This window comes from Vidua macroura, chromosome 1 (assembly GCF_024509145.1).
Source record: "Vidua macroura isolate BioBank_ID:100142 chromosome 1, ASM2450914v1, whole genome shotgun sequence".
NCBI lineage: Eukaryota > Metazoa > Chordata > Aves > Passeriformes > Viduidae > Vidua > Vidua macroura.
This window is the reverse complement of record NC_071571.1, coordinates 24,391,852-24,414,475: the sequence shown is the minus strand read 5'-3', so window position 1 is coordinate 24,414,475 and position 22,624 is coordinate 24,391,852. Positions and strand designations below refer to the sequence as shown.

The 22,624-nt window shown below is 41.0% G+C and overlaps 1 protein-coding gene across 1 annotated transcript in view; it reads right to left on the bottom strand.

Moving 5' to 3' along the window:
- COL1A2 (collagen type I alpha 2 chain) overlaps positions 1-18,645 on the bottom strand; it is a 39,220-nt gene extending 20,575 nt beyond the window's left edge. Inside the window, exons 1-22 of the mRNA XM_053993021.1 lie at positions 18,478-18,645; positions 16,331-16,341; positions 15,690-15,707; positions 14,965-15,000; positions 13,256-13,339; positions 11,903-11,959; positions 9,749-9,793; positions 9,599-9,652; positions 9,260-9,313; positions 8,832-8,885; positions 8,254-8,307; positions 7,923-7,976; positions 6,161-6,205; positions 5,911-5,964; positions 5,761-5,805; positions 3,612-3,665; positions 2,125-2,223; positions 1,995-2,039; positions 1,788-1,886; positions 1,159-1,212; positions 952-1,059; positions 76-129 (exon numbers count right to left, since the gene is read on the bottom strand). Coding sequence (XP_053848996.1) covers positions 76-129; positions 952-1,059; positions 1,159-1,212; positions 1,788-1,886; positions 1,995-2,039; positions 2,125-2,223; positions 3,612-3,665; positions 5,761-5,805; positions 5,911-5,964; positions 6,161-6,205; positions 7,923-7,976; positions 8,254-8,307; positions 8,832-8,885; positions 9,260-9,313; positions 9,599-9,652; positions 9,749-9,793; positions 11,903-11,959; positions 13,256-13,339; positions 14,965-15,000; positions 15,690-15,707; positions 16,331-16,341; positions 18,478-18,547 — 1,248 coding nt within the window. The 5' untranslated portion in view covers positions 18,548-18,645. The remainder of the gene's footprint in view (positions 1-75; positions 130-951; positions 1,060-1,158; positions 1,213-1,787; positions 1,887-1,994; positions 2,040-2,124; positions 2,224-3,611; positions 3,666-5,760; positions 5,806-5,910; positions 5,965-6,160; positions 6,206-7,922; positions 7,977-8,253; positions 8,308-8,831; positions 8,886-9,259; positions 9,314-9,598; positions 9,653-9,748; positions 9,794-11,902; positions 11,960-13,255; positions 13,340-14,964; positions 15,001-15,689; positions 15,708-16,330; positions 16,342-18,477) is intronic.
- Positions 18,646-22,624: the final 3,979 nt, after the last annotated feature.

The window sequence follows — 22,624 nt, the reverse complement described above, 5'->3', positions numbered from 1 at the left end:
CAGAGGTAGCAAAAAGCATTGCAGATCTGTGTATAAAAGATGGTTCAAAAATAGTGACCCAGACAAAAGTCTTACCATGACACCAGCTCTGCCATCAGCTCCAGGGAGCCCACGAGATCCAGGTACACCCTGCAAGTCAACACAAAACAAATCAAGAAAGGGAAAGGAAGAAATCTTCCTGTGAGGTGTATAGTGCCTACTAGATTTCAGCCTTCCAAGCAGGTCTGCTGAATTTGAAGTAAGTGCAGCTTTAAGCACACACACCTCAGTGTAAATAGGTATTGTGAAAGAAATCTCTCTCACTTCCTGTAGATTTCTTTAAATTCTAATCTGTTTGTACCATTTTCAGTGTCCATTGTAACTAACAGTGGCTCTAGCCAGCAGCTAGGATCCCACAACCTGCCCCACACAGTTCCACATTCCCTGTAGAGAGTTACTGACTGAATTCTTTATCTCAGAAAAAAAAAAAATCTGGGGGAAGCGCTGCCATTTTTCTTATTATTTTCCTGTGAATTCTTTTCCTTCACGAAGCTACATGAAGTTCATGGATGGCCTTCTCACCCAGTGAAAAGTTTATTGGGCATCCTTGAAGACATTGAATTGAAAGCTTTTGCCTCCCATTATGTGTGCACCCATTATCTGTTTTAAGCAGTTAAATCCCATCACAAACTTTTAAGAGTAATCACAAGATAATTCACTAAATATTATATAGTGGATAAATCAAAGCAATCTCTAAATACTTCAGGGATAAGAGAGTAAACAAGCATTAATGCAAAGCAAAAATGGGATTGGTCCCAACTAATCAAAAGGTTCAGAATTGAAAATAATCACTGCTTAGGAGCTTAAATGTAAATTTAATTACTCCTAATTATTTAATTTGCCTGTGGGACTCTAGATTGATTTTCACTTTCCTTTTTGCTTCTAAGTCTGGAACATGAAAAGAAAACCTACTCTCAGACCAGCAGGGCCTGGGGGACCAGCAGAGCCAGGTTCACCAGGGCTGCCTCTCTTGCCTTCCTCACCACTAGGGCCAGGAGGGCCAGCAGGTCCAGCAGCACCCTATTTTGAAGAAACAGAGAAAAACAAGATATCAGACGCTGTGTTGCAGATATTATCAGGCTTTTGATTGAAAAAGCTTTCACATTTTGCCATACTTACAGGCTCACCCTTCATACCACTTTCTCCCTTGGCACCAGCGGGGCCTGGTTCACCCTAGAGTCCATAACAAAAAGAGATGACAGAATTAGGCATCATCCCAAAAATCAAAAATCTCTCTTCTACCTGGAGAGCTTAATCATGACTTAAAAAATACTTTTATCATCTAATGTCTCTATCATGAAAATGGCCAATGACCATGACTGTATTTTTGACTTAAAAGGCACAAAACCAAACATGTTAAAGGTGCTTAGAAATGACAGTATTGAACAATAACATATCTAGGGCTGGTTCCTCTACTGAGGATACCCACTGGGGCCTAGCTGGGAGATTGCTGCCACATCTCTCTCAGTCCTATCAACATGAACAGAGCTGCACAGTCACATAATTGGAAGGGACCCACAAGGATCACTGAACCCAACTACTCCCTGCACTCATAGGGAGTGAAAAGGTGAACCTTTTCAGTCTCAGCACCTAAAGCAAGTAATGAGACACAGAAATTAACTACAATGTTCTAGTACAGTGCATCAAGAAAAGATGTCTACACTATAGCAAAATGTATCCAGAGATCTTATACAGCTATGGACACTGTGTCTGGTTTTCAAATACATGCAATACAGGAGGTCACTTACAACAAGTCCTCTAGCGCCACTAGGACCAGCAGGGCCAGGAGGACCAAGAATACCACGGGGACCAGGCAGACCAGGAGCACCAGCAACACCAGGAAGACCCTGTCCAACAGAGGGGGGAAAAGGCATTGTGAACCCATTGTCTTTTCTGCTGCATTAACTGAACTGGGCTTTTTTAGAGGAAACATGAGTGAGTGTAATTGTACTTACAGCTGCACCTTTAGCCCCTGGAAGACCATTAGCACCAGGGTTGCCCTGTTAAGAAAGGTAACAGTACTGGTTAATTCAGAATCAAAAGTGCACACATCTGACAATAGATAAAGCTTGGCAAGTTACTCACTGGAGGGCCGACAGGACCACTAGAACCAGGAAGTCCAATCTCTCCTCTCGGGCCAGCAGGACCACTAGGACCAACATTACCAGCAGGTCCAATTTCACCCTGTTGGAGAGAAGGACAGAACCCTCTGTCAGTGTACACAGCCTTATGGCAAGAGTGAAGCAATCCTCTATCAGCCTGGCACGAAGATAATCATATTTGTGTATTCCCACTTCAGAGGCCAGGAAACCAAGCAGCTGAGAGCTTTTAATTGATTTTAAAGGCACTCAAGTTGAGATGTCTATTTAGGCTCCATCTAAGGTAATGGCTAAGACAGGGAAAAGCAGATGCTTATTCAGAAGGTTGACCAAAAAAATCAGAATTAGAATTCCAGTCTCATTTGCATCCATGTGCCTCCAGAATTGGCCTGAGGTGCTACAGTACATAAGACCTAACTGGCCATTATCTTGCACTTTCGGATGCCATTTGCATTGATGCAAAATGCAAAATTATGCCTGATGAGAGTGTATAATTTAGTGTTTGCAATGGAGTAAATGACAAAAAAAAAAGGTCCTAGCTTTTATTTTCAGAAGGCTGTATTCCCTAAGTTTACTACAAGAACATGAATATAATGACAAGTTCTCTTCAGCAGTTCAGTCAGAGTTCATCCTGAATATGTAGACAGTCTTCTCTTGAAACTATATGCTATAACCACGTTTACATCTGATTAGAGAAGACTTAGAGAAGGTTTTCAAGTCTTGCCTTTTGAAAAGAATAACCAGAATGGGATCTCAATTTTTTCCTCATCTTCCCTGCAGTTAAAGTGTCTAGAAAAAAACACTTTTTCTTCTAAAAGAGGATTAAGTTTTGTCTGATACACAAAATGATATGGATTTTGTGACAAATGGTCAGCAAAATTTGTAAATGAAATATATGCAATATTCTTTCCTCAAATGCTCTGTCCTTCCTTGGTCACTCAAAATATTTACGCTCTTACTCAGTTAAAAAATGCTAAGATTTGAGCAATAGAGTGAATAATACAAATTACAGTCCACAAGAGCAAAATGGTGCTGCCCTAAACCTGAAAAATTTCAATGCAATTCCTGTATTGCAATTTCAGGGACTCGGAAGTAGCCCAATACTCGAATACAGCTTCTTTGTCCTCCACTATTTCTGTAAAGTGATTGAACTGCTGCCTCACTTATTTATTATGATTCATGTCACCCCTGGAAAGTGTATATAAGTGCACCAATTAGGAAGCAGTAGAAGAGTTTTATCTTCCTGAACCTGCCCAGCTTCAATTTTCAGCTGTGAAGTAAGTGCTGACTTTTAAATTAGCATTCATATCTGATGTTCTCCAAATACAGATCAGGATGAGGATGAATCCCTAGAGTAACTAATAAGAAAGCACTCTTAGTTCATAGAGGATGGGGTTTTTCTGCTGCCTAGAAACTCTGCTTAGCACATTTCATCTTCACAATCAAATTACCAGTAGAAGCAGATGTTCATACCTTAGCACCAGGAGCACCTGGGAAGCCTGGAGGACCAGCAGCACCAATAGGGCCCTGGGAAGTGAAAGGGAAACAGTTGTGTAAAGGTATTCACAGACAACAGAAACATCTTACTTGTTGAAGTAACCAGATTAAAAAAATGCACACTTACTAATTCCACACATTACCCCTTCAGCACACTAGTTGCCTTTTGCAGGCCCAAACTGACAGATTTTGTTCACTACAAACAGTTAAGAGCCAGGTGAATGCTTAAACAACATTTGCAGTGCAAATTAAGCAAGAATTGGTAAAACCTTGCCTTGAGGCCAAACACCTGAGAAAGAACAAACAGAGGATGAGCAGAGGCAGGCATCTGCTAGGCAAGATGACTGATTCTACTATGTTTACCTATTGCTGTGATATTTATAATTACACTGGGACAAGGTTCCAATGTACTAGACATTACAAGAGAAGATACACTGATGGATTAATAGCCTTAATTTTTTAATGCATACAAATAAAAAGGGATAGTTTCTCTTCAATTATTAATTAAAAAATTCAACTCATATTGGGAATCTATATCTATTTTTTTTGCAAGCTAGTATCTTACAATTAGAAATAATTATAATAAAACTGCCTCACAAATCCAAGGTAATAAAACATGTCAGCTGGTATGACAAAGAGGAATTGGCTTCAAACATTCTATAGCCTACTCTGTTATAAAGGGGGTACCTGGAATTGTCACTAGTTTTGCAAAAGCAAAAGAAAAAAAAAAAAAAAAAAAAAAAAAAAAAAAAAAAAAAAAGAGCCAAATTTCCTTTTGGATGTGTTTCAAAGCATAAACTTCCAGAATTTTCATTGCAATGACTTATTTACATTTTAAATTTTAACTGGATAGATGGATAAAACATTATTTCTGTTTTAGTTTTAAAAAATGAGTGTTATAACTGCTTTGCAGTATATTTAAGGTATCATAACCTTAAGTGACAAATAACTTCAGCCTGGGACAGACACTGGGACATAATGCAAAATGCAACACTGTGCCCATTGTGAATAACAACCTATGCAATCAACAGCTTCAGAACATTTTTCCTATAGCAACTCAACTGCCTTTATTCAAAATGCCTTCAGCTAAAATATTTTGGTTCTACTATGTCAGATCTTAGCTGCAAGACTTTTATTTGCCTGCAATTTAACTGCCCAATCACAAATTTTTTAAATACTCCACATGGGAGAACTTAAGAGAAATTCATACCCATGCTCACATTCTACTCAGTTAAAGCACAACAGGTGCTTAAAGTGACAAGGGGTATTAATATCTACTCTGGCAAAACAGAACCAAATACAGCTTCATCAAAAGACTCAGTTTTTGAAGGTAGGAAGAAAAAAACCCTATTACCTATTATTACTATTGTTCTAGTGTATTCCAGATTTGTTTTTACACTTTCAAAACTATATCCTTGTACTCATATTTATGTGGCTGAGATAAATGAGGTTTATTTACTCATAATTTACCCCTTACTGAAGTCAGGGGTAAATTATGGCAACACTAACTCCTTTTAAACTGACAAATTTGCATTGGATTAGCTCTTATTAGAATAGTTACTTTTTACCAGTCAGATCAGGAGAGTTGGATCTTGCTGACCTTTCACACTAGCTCACAACTCAGGTATCAGTAGTGAATGAAAAAGGTTAGTGCCTGCAGATGCAAAGCTATGTCCTGTTGTGCATATATAATTTACAGGATGTACATAATTATAGCCATCTGTAACACATGCATGATATGTATCTGTTAAAAAGAAGAAAGTTTCTAGCTTTTGGATGAGAATTCTTTTGTTAGACTGCTGGAAATGAGAATTCTGTGCTCTGGTTATTTCCCAGTGAGATGTGCTGGAAAACCTCCTCATGAAATCACCAGTGCAAACAAGAGAATATTTGGTTCCTTTGATATGGATGTGTTTAATATAAATCCTGAGGCTCTCATGATACTGTCTGCAAAGGGTTTATGTTTCACTAATTCTCTTTGTGATGTTCTGATAAGCAACAGAGAACTATGTTAAAAACATCAACACAATCAACTTCTTAAGAGCCCAAGAAATCCTCTAAAAACAGGAAAAGAAGCACAAAGCCTAATGGAACCAGGCTGCCAAAAAGCAAGACTGAAACTTACAGCAGGTCCAGTGGGGCCAGCGCTGCCATCACTTCCACGAGCACCCTGTGAGGAAGAACATGATAAATAGTTTGAAAAGAGAACTGAATATCAGAGGAAGCCACAGTAAGTGGCTGGCACATGATGACAGACAGATGGGAAGCCACTTACAGCTGGTCCAGGGGCACCTACTCTTCCTCTCTCACCAGGGAGACCACGAGCACCCTTGAAAAAAAATTAAATAAACTCATTTATATATTTTTATTGAACATAGATATATAGGCATTTTTTCCTCTGTTAAGTCATATTACATTAGAGTATCTGGGTATCTGGAGTGTCAATAATGACAAATATCGAAGAAAATGTTGGCTGAACTAAATATATCAGATTATACTTTCCCACAGCAGCAGTGAATACTTACAGGTTGTCCTGGGGTACCATTTTCACCAGGGGCACCAGGTTCTCCCTATGAAAAAGAAAGTTTGGAGACCTGAGTTACTTAAAGGATGCTTTGGACAGATAGTCTAACACTATCAGAGAGATTTTCAGCTACTGAATCCCATTGCCTGTGTCTTCTGTATCATTTTATAAGACAGCACTGTCCATGTTTCCACATCACATTATACAATAATAGCACATCAAGTCCTGAGGGTGCAGAGATTGCAACTGGCCCTGCATATACTGGAACACAGCCAGATGGAATCCTTTTAGAAGGGGAGGCCAGAGAAAGTTCTGTCACTTGCTCCGCTTTCTTTACCCCCTTTCTTTATGCTGATATTTACTCTGTGGTACACATTTAAGAGATTGGATCTGGATAGTCAACTACAAGATCAGCTGCAAGTCAGCTGCAGATTAATCAGCAGCTGTTTTTTAGCTAATGATGCTTTCTTTTGCCTTAGTATAAGTTGACAAAATCCTCTCAAATGGCTTAAAATAAGGATCTGCCTCAGGTATTTTTAACTTAAGACCAATAATACTGAGTATTTGAGTAACAGCCATTAATAGCTGGCTCCTCTCCCTTCAGTACTGTATTCTCAACAGCCTTCTCAACAAGTCTCGGCTGGTCTACAGTGACAAGATTTGTCTTAGAGCACTTGTATCCTGAATGCACCTAGTCTTAAATGCTGCAAAGAGAGCAAGTTTTTGCCTTCATTGCTGCTTTCAGCACAGTTATATCATGATCAACCTTTATTTATTATGCTAGTATTTTTTAGCACTTTTACTAGTAACTGTTCTATCCTTTACTTATGTGCTTTATCTGCTTTAAATCTCCAATGACTGGACAGACTTTGCCAGCTAAACTTTTTCTGAAGGTTAACAACTTGCAACGATATTGAAGATTGTTATCTTACAACTAAAAACACGATAACCATGTAGTTATAACCAAGTAGTGCTATGCTCTTAGAAACAAGCAAGATGGAGAATTAGTATTTGAATTTTTCATTGTTATATTAGAAGTCTATGAACACAAATCTCCTGTGAATCAGTCAGGATTTCCTACAACATAATGATGCAACAGCAAATTTTTCAAGAATGCTGATATTAGGCACTGAGGTGGAATGGGAGGAGAAAAAAATAAAAGACAAAGAGTTTACCATAGATGTTTCTAGACTATATTTCACAATATATTATTAAGGGTTTTTTTGAAGGCTAGTGTTCAAATGTGTTCTAATATGAAGATGATAAAAAGAAAAAAGACTGTGAGGATCAAACAGCCTTAACTCAGAAAAGCACTGCATGTATACAATTTTTTTAGCAGGAAACCTTACACTGATCACGTGTCTCACACAATAGAGTTTTGTAGAAAAAGGAGATGTTTTCATTTTAGCATGCTTAATAAAACCTACCCAAATATAGAAAGCAATCCAGAGAAGAGCAGAGATAGCAAAATCAGTCTGAAGTGCTGCTGAATAGTCAAACATTAAGAGCCCAGTTCTGCAGCCTTTATTCACTGAAAGCACTAACTTGCTTACAACTTGATTGAGGGCTCAAGACTAAGGCCCCAGGAATATTTTCTCATGACAAGGTGCATGTATTTGTTCTACATGGATCCACTGACTTCTAGATTACTGCAGCTGGGCAATGTTTAATGGCAACATGGAAAACTGATTGGATGGGACTTCACATGTCTTTTGCTAGGAAGAGCTGCAAATTCATCCTACATTTTTATATTTTGTCTTTACCTTGGTGCCAGGAGTACCAGGTTGTCCCTTTTGACCATCCAGACCATTGTGTCCCTATAATGAGTAGAAAAATAAATATTGATACATATTTTCTCTCAAATGGCTTTATGCAAATTTTTAGTCTTATAACAAAACCTTCCTCTTACATAAAACTATTTCCTAATATAATCTTCTGATGTTTCAGAAATAATTAGTCTTTTATATCAGGCAATATTAAGAACTTTGAAGAGGTTCATGCACTCTTCACTTTCAGAGGATTTCCAGGGGTTTTCAGTATGCTGCAGTGATGCTAGTCTTAAATATTCAGGGAAAAGTATATATATGTACTCACCCTAATTCCCTTAAAGCCAGGTAGACCAGGAGTTCCAGGGAAACCACGAGCACCCTAAAAACACACAGTGCATGAATGACTGCCTCTCAGAGTACACCTTGCAGTTAAATGGAAAGATGATGACTAAGTCTTTCAATAAAATTAACAAGTAGATTATCATTCAAGGAAGAAATAGAATCCAGATCCTAACCTCTCAGGACCAGACTTGTTTCAAGACTAACAGTAATCAACCTGATTTTTCCCATTCTGAATCTCAGAAATTTCATGCATTACCATGTGACAGCAAAGCTTTTTTAAACTTTCTATGCCAAGGTGCCTGGTTACCTGCTCCTGTGTAATTCCTCACACTTCTGTCACTGTTATGCCACTTCTGTTAGTCATTACTAGCTTTAGTGGGAATGGGGTAAGGAAAGAAAATAAAAACATAACTATATGATATCCCTGCAGGTAAGGGCTGAAATTGTATTCATCCATATAAGGAATATTACTAGACTGCTAATGTGGTGAAATTCAGAAAGGTTGTTAGGTTTCATTGATTAGTGAACTGGTTTTATTGTATCCAGTGGATCACTACACACCTGAGGGCCAGCAACACCCCTCTCACCAGGTCTTCCAGGTTTGCCAGGGTGACCCTAAAAATGCAAAAAAGATGCACTAAGAAGGAAAGCTCTTATAAAACAGCAACACAAACCACTAAGAAAAAAGAAAGTACATTGGCAAGGCTTCTCTTTTTCCATAAATACAGGGAGATTCTTAACTTTGAAGTTTTCTTCTCCCGGTACTCAGGAAGTTAAATAACATATTTGGAGTGGTTTGGAAGTTATCCAGTTTTCTGTACATTTCCAGCATACTGCATCTCTTGTACTATAAAATAATTATATCAGGGGTTTATTTATTTAACAATGTATAAAATGTGGCCAATAGAATGCTTAACTTAACAATAATCTGGCTGTTGGAGTTGAATCATCACCACAAAAGAGATGAAAAACACTTAATAACCACTTACATCTTCACCAGCCTTTCCTGGAGGACCAGGGGGACCACGAGGACCCTGGGGACCCTGTCAAAAATAGATTGAGAATTACTTGAAGCATCAGTCTTTATATACATCTTCCCACTGTTTTCTGACTTGAGTTGGGGCATAATTGGAGACTAATTGACTTTGCGCTTCATGATTCCAAGTCCTGAAACTGAGTTCAGCTCTGTTTCTGTAACAGGATCAAGCAGGAGTATCCAAACATTCAGAGAAGTGCATATGGGTAGGAGAAATGGGCCTAAGCATTACAAGCCTACTTTGGTGTGATATTCCTAGTGCTAGCAGCCTCTGTATGTGATCTGTACTTACAGTTTGACCAGGTTCACCAGGCTCACCAGGAAGACCTTGGAAACCAGGAGGACCCTTGAAAATAAGGGAGATATCATTGGTTTCCAAACAAGATAATTTGTAATTTTAAAGGTATGTCAATGTCAGTAAGAGAGAGAAGACTGTACTCACAGGGGGTCCAGATGCTCCAGGTGGGCCTCTGGGTCCCATTAAACCCTAGGGAAGAAAAATCACAAGATCTTTTTAAGAACATTAATTATATAAACTCATCTATAAGACCAGTTCCCAGCATACCTAAAACATGGCTAGCATCACAGTTCCCATTGTGCAATGTTCAAATGAAATTAGAGGAAGTTAAGAGGTCTGCATGAATTTGCACAAGCAGGCCAAGTGCAAACATCTAATGGCAACAACCACCACAGAATCCAGAGGCATGATTAGAAATGTACCACTATGTCTGTGAACATCATGATTCATCATCTTAATCTATTCTGGCTTGTTAGAAAGTGACCTGGTTCATTCTTTTTTAAATTCTTCCCTCTACCCTTCCTGTGCAGAAACTTTTAAAGAGGAGGGTCATAGTGCATCAGAAAAGGCTCTTATACACATTGTGTATACATCTATTTCCACTAATTATCTACTTCTATGTAAATATTTCATTGTTTCCTGGTGTTTATTAAATTTTCTTCATATCACTTGCAAAATAAATCACTAATACACTCTCCTTGACATAATTTACAATTTACATACATGTGGAAAACACAGGGTGAGAAAAATCACTTCTAAAAAGGAAATTTCCATAGATTGATGAGCTCTCTTAACAGTTATCTTAAGGTTTACTAAACAAGCAAACAATTGCGAACTGAGATTTTAACGTGGACTTCTATAGCCCGAACAAATTATTTAGGAGATGTTTCAACAGAAATAATTATGTTTTAATAATTGTTTTAAATTTGTTTTAAAGCTTTCTTGGAAAGTCTTTTAGATTTTCTCATTACAACATTAAAATCATATGCCAACTTTACAGAGGTTTACGTAGCTTTTCCATAAGACTGAAAACCTTTTATTAAAAGGAATAAATTGATATTAATTACAGGCATTTACTCATGGAAGTTAAAGCAATGTTGTGGATATGAAAATATGCAGTAATTCTAGGAAAAATAATTTCTAGACAGTTGGAATCATATGTGCTGCATAAACCCTTCTCAAATTTCTTGAGAATTTCTTCTCAAATTATATTCTATAACTACTTTTCCCTTCCTGAATTTTACATATTATTTATGAAATAAATATGTGAAACTTAAATCTTCCTCACAATAGGTAGATTCTACTGCTTTTTCTGTCAAATGAACCTAACTGACTCAAAAATTGGAATCTAGAAATGGTGATCTCAGATAAATCTTCGTCTTTGTTTTCTGATTAATCATCAGACACTGAGGGCAGAACTTGATTAAAGGTATTCCTATTTTCTATATTTCATAACTAAATGGATACCAAAGTATTTTCCAAAATCCATTTAATATTAGAGTGTTTTTGGAAGTGGAAGCAAGCACTTGACCCAGAATAATTCTGGTCATCTTTCATCCTGCTTCTCACCCATCAGATGCACTGTCTGTGACATCAGTGAATGTGGTGCATTTAACCCATATTCTGCTACATATGTATACTGAAAGTATTTGCTAACGTAAGGAAGGCTTAGAAGTTCACATGGAGTGGCAACAGACCCCTTAAATTCCATTTGTACATAGTATACAGTAAGCTTTAAAGAGTCCTCAGAACAGCCTTACAGTATCAAGTACTAACATTCAGATGTTGTGACTCAAACGTGGGAGCCAATTTCCTAAAAAACCAGAAGAGTATCAAAAGAGTTGTACAGCCATGGAGGAAAAATCCTTACCAACGGCAGCCTAGATGCTGAGTTACTTTTTAGGCCTGTGTCTGCTTTACAGTTTATCTCATTCCTAAAACACAATCTTCTTACTCAATATGGGTAAAGTAATACTATCTCAGAGTACATGTGTTATTTAACATCAGATTATGAGATTTATTGATTCATAAAAGTGTGGTCAATAAACAGATTTAAATCACAAGACCCAGCAGTGCTATATTCAAGATAAATATACAGATCTAAGACCATATTTCAAACCCTCAGATATTTAAAACACTTATCATTGTCCTATATTAAAGGGTCAGTTTCCAGTCTGAGTCCATATATGATCAAACCACAAATTTTAACACTATGTTTCTCATTAATGCAGCTGAATTAAAGGAAAATCCTAAACACACTATTCATGTGAGTTATCAAGTGCTATGTCATATACCTACCATTGGTCCTGGGCCAAAATCTGCTGCTTTAGATGGATCATATTGAGCAGCGAAGTTCTGTAGATAATAAAAAGGTTGAAATCAAAATACGAAAAACTTTACTTTAAAAATGATTTATAATCAACATTCTGTATCTAAATATAATCTGGTTTGTTATACTTGCTATGAGGTTTGTTAAAGCAGCATACATATAACTCAGTAAATATAGCCCTATTATAAATACATTTCTGTTCACTTGTTTCCAAAAAGACTTGATTTTACTGGGAGGGCCCTTTCAAACCTAAATATCTCTACAGAAATGATAGAGAGGCATTCAATAGTGTGAACTGAAAATTAGGAATATAAATTCAGTGCTCATTTAAAATTGAAAACTATCTTGAAATTCTCAAATTATTCTGCCTAATTTCCAAAGAGGGATGTTAAGCAAAGCAGTGAAAAAATATGCATAAGTAAAATTAATGTAGCAGCTCTGAGTAGCTATTGCATGAGGTGGGCCCTTCAGTTTCAGAAACATCTGAGGAGTGTGCAGCCTCAGAAACACTGCAATGGATTTTTGATATTTTATCAAAATAGAAAAAGATTCTCCACAACACAATTAAACCTCCTTTTCTTGCTTGTCTCATTAACACATTAAAATAAAAAAAAATAAACAATGAAAGCAGTTTGACATTTGCAACTAGCAAAATAATGTATTGAAGTAAAAAAGAATATTCTTCCATGCAAAAGGACTTACTAAAGTTGATCAGTACAACACTGTCTATGTCTTCATGCTCCCTATGTAGCTAATGTCAAGCAAAGAGTTAAATTCAGTATTCTGCAGAGAATACATGATGGACACCAGTGCACAAAGTATGTATGCACAGCAATATTGCAGTACTGCAATATGAATACAGATAAAAAGAAAAATTTCTAAAGGACAATACTCTAAAATTCTATAGCACTTTTAACTGATTTTTAGCTTAAGGAGTCGTCTTCTTTGCTTATTCCAATACAGTTGCTGTCTCTGAATCCAACACAAAGTTTTCTTTTCCCCATCTACTTAACAGCACTGGTTTCATTTAGTTGATGCCTAACTCATACACATTATTGCTGTGTAAATTTAATGCTAAATAACAGGCTTAATTTGCTCTTCTTCCTAAGTCCCTGTTGAATACAGAATCCAAATTTTCCATGGAATATATACACCCCAAGGAGGGTTTCATTGGAACTGGGCCATCAGTTTCTTATGGCTCGCAAGAGAATGTTTCTTCCACTCTTCAATTCAACAACAGTGCTTTCCAGCAGATATAAATTTCATCTTGGTTACAAAGCACAGCTTATGAGTTCTGGTAATAGAAAGTTTGGATGCCTTACTCCGCCAAGACCTGGAGGACCAGGGGGCCCTGGAGGACCTGGTAGACCGTCTTCACCATCTCTGCCTGGTGGACCTGGTGGACCCTAGAGTTAAAAAGAGAATTATACAGTGAAAATTAGTAGTTGCTGAAGAAATCTCTGATGTGGTAACTTCACTAACAACCAGGCACCCACAGCACATCCTAACATTTCAATAAACAGTTTCAATAAATGCTTAACTTGAGAAAATAAATATAGTCTGATTTTATGTTACCTTACTACACCTTGTATCAGATATGTACTTGAGCTTTGTATTTGAAAAGATTTAAAGGGGTAATATTGGATTTACACTACCAAAGCATAATGTCCAAATTGGGAAGTTTCATCTTAAGCTACAAACTTTGGACCTACGAACCCCAGTGATTCATGCGGACCCACACAGCCTGGCAGATGCTGTTATTGAGAGCCTAAAGCTGTCCAGCTGAGGATTAGAAAAGGTCAGCCCTACTGATATGAGTTAACATGGATCCAGAGTAAGTCCAATGCCAGTTTTTTAATCAGTATAGACAATTTACTGTTATAATTGCAAATCCAATTAAAGTTTAGCAGTGCTCTTCTACAGATTTTTGATACCATCCATCTGCTACCACTGTCAGAACTTCTTTTACAACAGGTTGAAATTACCTGTGTTCAGTTCAGTAACATTTGTCCTTACATTCTTTCATCCTCAGTACATAAAGCTGGTGAAGTTTTGGCATCATGGCAATTGATGTGAGGTATTTAATTTGTTGAGTTTTTTGGACCCAGTTCACTACTTAATGAAATCCATAATAAATGGATTTCTAAAGGAGCAGAATTAGGCTTGTTGCCTTCAGAACAAAAAAAGTATGTAATTTCATTAAACAAATTTAGTGAGCGGCAGCCCAAAGCAAATATCCAGCTCACCACACTGATATAGTCTTTCTAATAGTTTTCATTACATTTGTCAGCACACAGATCTCAGGAATCTTCAAGAGCTCCCTCATCAGTACTATGGCATTTTTATTTTCAGATGATAGAAAAAAATACACATAACTACACACAACCCGGGTAAGTTCAGAATACCACTTTACAAAAAGCAGCAGTGATGCAGAAGCAAACCAGAAAAGCAGATATGAGCAATATGAATGAACATTACAATTAAATTATTCAACTGTCCTTATTTATGGTTACTTTTACAGTAGAGCCTTCAGCAGTATAACATGCTCTTTGACTAGCAGAAGGTAGTTAACAAACGCCCAGCTGCCAAGAAAAGAGCTTTTCCAAAACATCGTTGGAGGCACAGATAACCAATTATCTTCAAAACTGGCTTAGTCTATTCAGGTTTTATGTAGAGAGCTTACCCATACACCATATTATTCAAAGATTACATGTCAACTTTTCCCTCTGCATTTCTATGTGTTATTTCCACTGTGAACAGCTGAAAAAACATTTTTCAAATCATCACTTGAAGAGCTAGGCTGCCCTATGATCTCAACCGTATCTGCTCAGGCACAATGACCATAATTAGGCTGAATTTGGCACATATGTAACTTGGTTTCTTTTTTTAATTAAATTCCACGTGCAAGCTTCTATAGGTACAATAATTTGATCTCTTCTCTTTAAGAATGCTTAAACTTAGTTTTTTTCCTACTGGTCTTCCAACAACTACTGTTCAAAGATCACAAGTAAACGTCAATCTAGTTCCTTACCCTTTCTCCCTGTGGCCCTTTGTCTCCTCTAGGGCCCTGCCGGAAGAAAATAACACTCAGTGAGTTACTGTGGAAATTTTCCAGGACAATACAGGGAAACAGATACATTAGGAAAAATTAGTGTACATTAAAAAGGAAAAGAGGGCTGCACATTCAGGTCCAACAGCTATTTTCTGCAGACAGTGTATTTTTGTCCACAATAACCTACTGGAAATAATTAGCCACTGCCACTGTTGTGTGAATTAAAAGTGTCACTCCACAGACCACAAAAGTACTTGCAAAATTGGGGTTTGTTTCTACTGAATAACTAGTTCTAATTTAACAGTAGTGACTTTTAGAAATAATATAGAATCAATTTAGCCTTTTAGACCTGTATGGTTATTGCTACTATTCATTCCATTTAATTCTTTACAAAGGAACTCTGTTTAAATAAGAATGATACTTTGATGCCATTTAGGTCTTGGTAGGCTTAGTTCTTAGTTCTGCTCACAGGTGAAGCACCTTTGATTCAGTACTTGAATTTACCCTGGTGTTAAAATGCTGCATTGATAATTTCCTCCTTTTTTTCCTATTATTCATCTCAGCACTACTGCTATTTTCAGAGAACACTGAAAATAAGCAGGGTAGCCAGTTTTCCTTTCATCCAATATTCAACAAAATATTAATCTGCTGAAGACTACCTGATATCATTGTTATTTCCACACAAGAAAAATAAAAATGCTTACCTTGCGCCCTGCAGGTGCCTGGAAAAAATAAGGAAGAGAATTAAAAAAAAAAAAAAAGTTACAATGTCTACCAGTATTTTAAACTAAAATAATGAATAAACTTAAATTCATTTTCTTACATAACTATACTTTTTTTCAGTCCAATATATTTAACTATACCCTGTGATTTAAAATGACTTTGAAGGCTAGGTGGTTATATACAGCAAAGATGCATGTAACTGTATTAAAAAGTTGTGTTGAAGACTGACAATCTTATAGCTATTACAGCCTAAAATATTAGAATTAAAAAAAAAGTCACACCTGAAGTCTTTCATAATCCTACTGAGGAATGAAATTTAGACTGTAAAAACCAGCTTTAAAGTAGAGTCATGTCCAATCCAAACTGCCAGGTACAATGTTCAAGCAGCACTGCTCCGTTACTTTCTCCTCATGGTCTCTACACCTATGAAGGCAGTCTCTTAAAAAGGCCGTCCCACTTGTGAAATTGGGGTGGGTACCTTTCCAGGCAGTGCCTTCGGATTTAATCACCACTTTTCCATTACCATCTTGGGAATGAATGTTAGAAAATAATACTGCCACCAGAAAAGAAGCCTAGCCTGTTAACTGGAGTGTTACATATAAGATAAAAAAATTATACTGACCTGACTCACATCTGGAAAGAGAAGAGAAAGAAAAAAAAGAGATAGTTAGAGCAGGGATTCAAATATTTGCAAGTTTTAAATTTTAAACTTGCTTTCAATTAAAAATTAAATTTGCTGCTTTTAATTCAAAATGCAATTTTGTTGATTTCCTTAATGCAATAAACATTTTCCTAATATAATTTCTTCCTGTTAAGATGATTATCTTATACTGGAAAGACTCAAGGGTGAAATTGCCATGTATTTCAAATTCAAAATGGACTTGCTAATTAAATCAAAACAAGAAACATGGCTGATACAGTAAAAAGGCAGATATCAACTATAAACCTGCTCTAAATATGTTTCAACATACCTTCATTGAAAACCCCCCACACCTATGTATTTCCACATATGTGTTCATGCAAGAGATTAATAAACCCAGGCAGACTGACACATGTGAAGATACTAAATTGTAGGAGTAATCTGAATTTTTCATATAAATGGCCTAATCCTACTTTTTATGGGGAAAGGTTCTAGCCAAACATCCCTATTTCTACATTCTCCTGTAAAACTGTGTAACAAACAGGGAACACTTTGAAGCTATTAAACAAACACCAAATTGCAAATAACTATCTCTGTGTGTTACGCACTGCTAAGTGTGAGTATGCACTTTTTTCATTAGTTGGAGAAACAAATTTTCTGAGTTTCTTAATTTCAAGGTATTAAAAATCTATTTTGACTTAAACTCACTATAGTAAAAGAGCCACACATCACACCTGAATTTAACATTACCACTAACAGGTTGTTGGATGTTTTTCCACAACGTGTCACTTTGGCAGTTCATGATCACACTAAATTCAGATGATTCGCACAGTCCAGAAAAAAGGTAACAGTGCTGAAATGCTTAAAGCTCGGAAATTCCGCGGCAGTACACACAGAGAGCCTGTGCTAATCCAACACAAAACTAAAGCCATTACTGCTCGCAGGTGACGGTGACAACGGAGCCTACCCAAACTCCCTGAGAAAAGTGCGGGGTGATCGGTTCGGCGACCCCCACATGACCCGCTCCGCCTCCTTTGCGAAGGCGCAGCTGCCTCCCGTCACCAGGGTTGGGGGAATGTCCCCAGAATGCTTGTCCAGAACGACCCCACCGCTGTCTCCCGCCCCGGCGAGGGCGACCCGGGGAGCATCATCCCGGGGAGCATCATCCCGGGGGCTCCCAGCGCCAGGAGCGGGCAGCGCACGGCTGTTCCCTCCCTCCTCCGCCCTGGAACGCGGCCAAACGCTGGGTCAAAGCCACAGTGGCTGGGGGCTCGGGGGGCCCTTCACAGGGCGCTGCCCTACAGGAAGGCTCCGCTTCGCCCTCAGCTGAGTGGCGGGGCGCGTTTCCCTCCCATCTCAGTGTGCGGGATATGTGTATGTGCGTGTGTGTGTGTGTGTCCGCGCTTCGCTTAGAGGGGGCACTACATCCTCATCCAACGAGAGGTGGAGAGCTGGGCTGCGCCCTCGGGGAGCCGCGCTCCCTTTTCGCCCTAGAGCGGGGCACTGTTCCTTCCCTGCCTCCCTCCTCCTGCCCCTCACGGCGCTCCCCTCCCCGGAGCCCCCGGCAGCTCCGCCCGCCGCGCTGGCTCCGAGCGGCCCGCAGGGGGCGCCCCGCGCGCGGAGCCGGCCCCGCTCGGAGCCCGCGGAGGAAGGGCAGGGGTGGAGGAGCCGCCGCTCCCCCGATCCCAGCTTCGGAGAGCGCTCCTCAAGTCCCACCAAGTGCAGCCTGGGTTCTTCCGCTCGCAGCAAGCACTCTCCTCCCAGCCCGCGTCTGTATCTCCTCGCAGCATCTGCGCTGGAGGTGAGGCTTTGTGTCCTCCTGTAGGTATGAGCCCGTCTGGGGAGGAGGTGGTCCCTTTTATTTTATTTTTTTCCTTTTTTTTTTTTTTTTTTTTTTTAGAGGGGGGATCTCGTTGGCCATTTGCCATCTTTTTCTGAGGGAAAGAAAGGATCTAAAGTCTGATCTGGGATGGAGATGGCAGTTTATGAACTGGTCTCTATCGTTTGGGAAGCAGCAACTCCCCGCAGACTGCCGTGCGTGGGGCGGGCGTCGGGACAAAGCACAGAGCGCAGAGCCGGACAGCCACCCCTGCCACCACCCCTGCCACAAACAAGCGGAAAGCACTTACGTTGGCCTGTTGCTAGGTATGAAGTTACTGCGAGCAGCAACCAAATCCGTGTATCCACAAAGCTGAGCATGTCTAGTTGCAAGACATGCAGACTCCTTGTGGTGCCGAGTCGGTTGGTTAGCTATCGCCTGTGGGACGCAGGCATACAGTCTCGAGGAGTAACTCCAACCTTAGCAGAAACCTGCTGCCAGGGACGCTAAATTAACCCAGCCCCGGACCGCCGTACTTATACCGCAGGAGGGTCCCGGCGCCGCCCAGGCCATCACGTGCCCCGTGTCTCCAGCCCTCCACAGCAGCCTTGGCAGCGGCAGCGGCGGGGGGGCGGCGACGCTAAATTGGTTCCATGCTTTGAGGACGTGGACACTGAGGCTTTCGGAAGGAAAATCTGACTCGTCGTCTCTCTTTTTTTTTTTTTTTTTTTTTTCCTTTTCTTTCTTTCTTTCTTTTTTTTTTTTTTTTTTCCCCTCAGCCGTCCCACCCCCCTCTCGCCCCGCTTTTCTGGGAGTGCGGCCGGGAGCCTCGCCGGGCAGCCGGCTGGCAGCGCCCTGACGGCGTTCAAAGCGGGAGCTGTCCAGGGCCTGCGGCGCCTCCCGCCCCGCGGGGAAGCGGCCGGGGGAGCCGGGAGGACGCTGGATCCCAGCTCAGCCTCTCTCCACAGTCCCACTGCAACCAAAGGCAAAAGGCGACGCTCTCCCCATCCCCAGACCCTCTTGCGCGACCCCTTTAGCACGGTCACTCGGGTCCCTGGCTTTTCCCCTTGGACAGCGAGTTCCCCCTCAGCCCGCCCGCAGCCGCGGCGGAGCCCGTTCGCGTCTCGGCTATTTGCTCGTCCCGGGGAAGCATCTCCGTCCAGGGCGCGGGCAGAGCCTTGCCCGTCTCCCCTCCCGGCTTCGCGGCCGCTCGGGCAGCGTGTGTGTGCGAGGGGAGCCCGGAGTGCCCGCAGCCGACGCCCCGAGCGTTCCCCGCCTCCCGGCCGGCTGAACGGGACTCTGCGGGCGCAGGGAGGAGATGAGCACTGCCGGCAGCTCCCCTTCGCGACGGCCACCCGCCCACCCAGCTGAAGGAAAGCTGGCGGGCTTGTTTGCCACGTCTGCTCTGCAGACGGCTTCTCCCTTCGCGGGGGAGGGGGCCGAGGTGGGCGTGAGAGGAGTTGCCCGCGCTGTGCCCCCGAGGGCCGGCCGCCCCATCGTTCCTCTGCCCCGGGACCGGGGTCGGGGCTGCAGTCACTTGGGGTCGCGCATCGCGGCCCCCGCTGTGCGGGACGCTGACGTGGTGCCTCCGGCCAAGCCAAGCGGCAGCCGCAGCCAGCCCGCCTCCCCGCCCAGGGGCTCCTCCAAGGAGGGCAGCCGCCCCCTCCCAGGCCCCCTCCGCTCGCCGAAGGGAGTCCCGGGCAGAGCTAACGGCGAAGGCAAATAGGAGCCCCGCCTCAGGGTCGGGGGGGGGGACCTCTCCGGGGCGGAAAAGGCCAGGCGGGCGCCCATCCTCGCTCCCCTTCCCTCCCCCAGCTGCGGGTCGCCGAGCAGGCGGATCCTGCCCAGGCACGGCAGCGAGCCGCGACAGCCTCCGGGAGAGCCTCGGCGGAGGGCGCGGGAGGGCTCCCGCGGCGGCTCGGCACCGCCTCCTGACCGCCCCGCAGCCAAGAGGGTCGTCTCGCCCTCCGCCCGTCGTAGAGGAGGTGCCCCGCGTGTATCCAGCCCCTATTTATCAGCTGCCGTCGGGGGCACGTGTAGGGAAAGAATGGGAAAGACGGGTCATGGATGTGCACCTGAGCGGGGACCCCACAGGCGATGTGTCTCAGGGGCACTGTCAGCAGCGAAAGCAGCATTGCTGTGCCACGCATCCACGCGTGTCCGGGCGAGCCGGCCATTCCCGGCTGGACAGCCTGCCTGAAACTGTCCCCGCGGACAAGACAGTTCCTCGCTATCAAGAGTGCCGACGAAATGGAAAAGCCTGCAGTTTGCATAGGAAAATCCACGGCATTAGGAAAAGGTGATCCAACGAAGTGTGTCTGACCACAAAACGGTAGCACAACAAATGCTGTGATTGGAGCATTGTAATAAAAGTATACGGCATAAAAGGTACATGAGTATTCTTTCAGGTTATCTTTCATGTGAATGGTATCGATTTAGACCAAGAAGGATTTTAAATTAATCTGGACAGTGAAGATAACTACTTGGAAGTTTATACCAGTATAAACCTAAAGTAGTTCAGTGACCTTCAATTTCAAACAAGTTAAAATAATAAATACATTATTATTATTATTATTATTATTATTATTATTATTATTATTATTATAGACTCAAAGCACTGTGGCTCAAGTCCAAGTATTTCCTGATACCACTTTCAGTGAACTGTTTGGTTTTTTTTCCAACTTGTTCATTGAAATCAGTCATTGACTCTGTAGCCAGTTTTTCTTTATTTTGACTCTGATGCATCAGCAGAATAGTTATTGACCAATTTTTATAATAGTAATTAGAGACTTCTGGGACAAACCTGTTCTAATTGCATATGTATAAGCCTATTTTATGCACATTTTCAATAAATGATAGCCCTTTTCCATTAAAGAAATACGTGGAAGGTGCAAGGATGTAGGCACATGTATCCTGACCAAATCAAACTAAGCCACTGTTCCATCCTACCCATAAAGTTTCACACAGGAAGGACAAGCTCCCACCCAAAGAACAGAAAACCCCTGCAATGACGAGGATTTTCAATCACCATGTCTCCCATAACACAGGTGGCTGAGGGAGATGTGGAGCCAGAACCTCAGCAACACACAAAAACAGCTGATATGGTATGAGATTCCTCAGGCTTCCAAAGAAATGAATTATTGGTATGCTCCAGCCATTTCAGGATTGTTGTATATGGATAGAAAAAAAAGAGATGCAGAAGAATAATTCATTGATATGTTTCTTTTCCCATGTCAGTCGCTTTTCAGCAGTCCACCATGCTGAAAAATCCATACATGAAATTCTCTAGGACTGACCGCTTTGCCACAACAGTCTCAGATTCATACCTGACCTTTGGATCCTATGGAGTCCTTGGCCATTTTTTTTTTCACTTTCAGTTGTCCATTGTCTTTGTATTTCAAGGAAAGATGAGGAAGGAAAGAGAGGAATCTCTATTCCCTCTCACATCAGCAGTTATGCAAGCCACACCAAATGATTTTAGGGTAAGTGGCAAAGGCCTATTAAGCTGATCTTCCTGCAAGGTATCTCTGTCATAAAGGCACTGTCACAGTTTCTGTTGTGACAACAATCTACAGTGCTTATCTTCTCTATCTAAGCATGCAAAAATAATCTTAGAAACTTGGGGGAAAGAAAAAAAGTACTTCTTTAAACAGGTAGTGCCTAGTAATTTTGGTTCTATAGTGTGAATTCAGAAATACTTTTTCCATAAAATACAATCATGGCAAATGGTTGCTGGTGTGCAATATCATTACTAGTACAAGTATTTCTGAAGTAACAGAAGTAACATGAAAGCTTTTGGAGCTCTTAGCATACCAGATTTGATCAACTAGCTTAAACAAGTAAACATCTAAGAATTCCTTTTCCCTTTGGATCATACCTGTTTAAAGGAACTATTTCACACTAAAGCCAGTAATGCCTATGGCACAATTTAAATTGGAACTTTCATGATAACAAAAAAAAAAAAAAAAAATGTCTGCAAGATTTGCTGTTAGGGCAGATTTTAAAAGAGGAGTTTCCAGGTGATGTCAACCCGGATTTATGTCTCATTATTTTGAAAAATCATTAGAATACAGATAAAAAAATTATGAAAATGGTAAGTTTTTAATGCATACACTGGGAAGCATTTTCCCTGCATACTATTTCAAAACTTACCAGCCAACCATTAGGCCATTATCATAGAATCATGGAATGGTTTGGGTTGGAAGGGACCTTAAAAACCATCTAGTTCCAATCCTCTTGCTGTGGAAAGCCTTTCAGTAGACCATGGCCAACCTGGTCTTGAACACTTTCCAAAGATGGGCATCCGTGACTTCTCTGGACCTGTTCTGGTGCTCCATTCCTCTAATAAACTTGGTGGCCCTGCTCTGGACTCACTCCAGCAGGTTGATGTCCTTCCTGTGCTGGGCACACCAGAGAGATCGCACCCCAGTCAAGGTGGGATCTCACCAGAGTGGAGT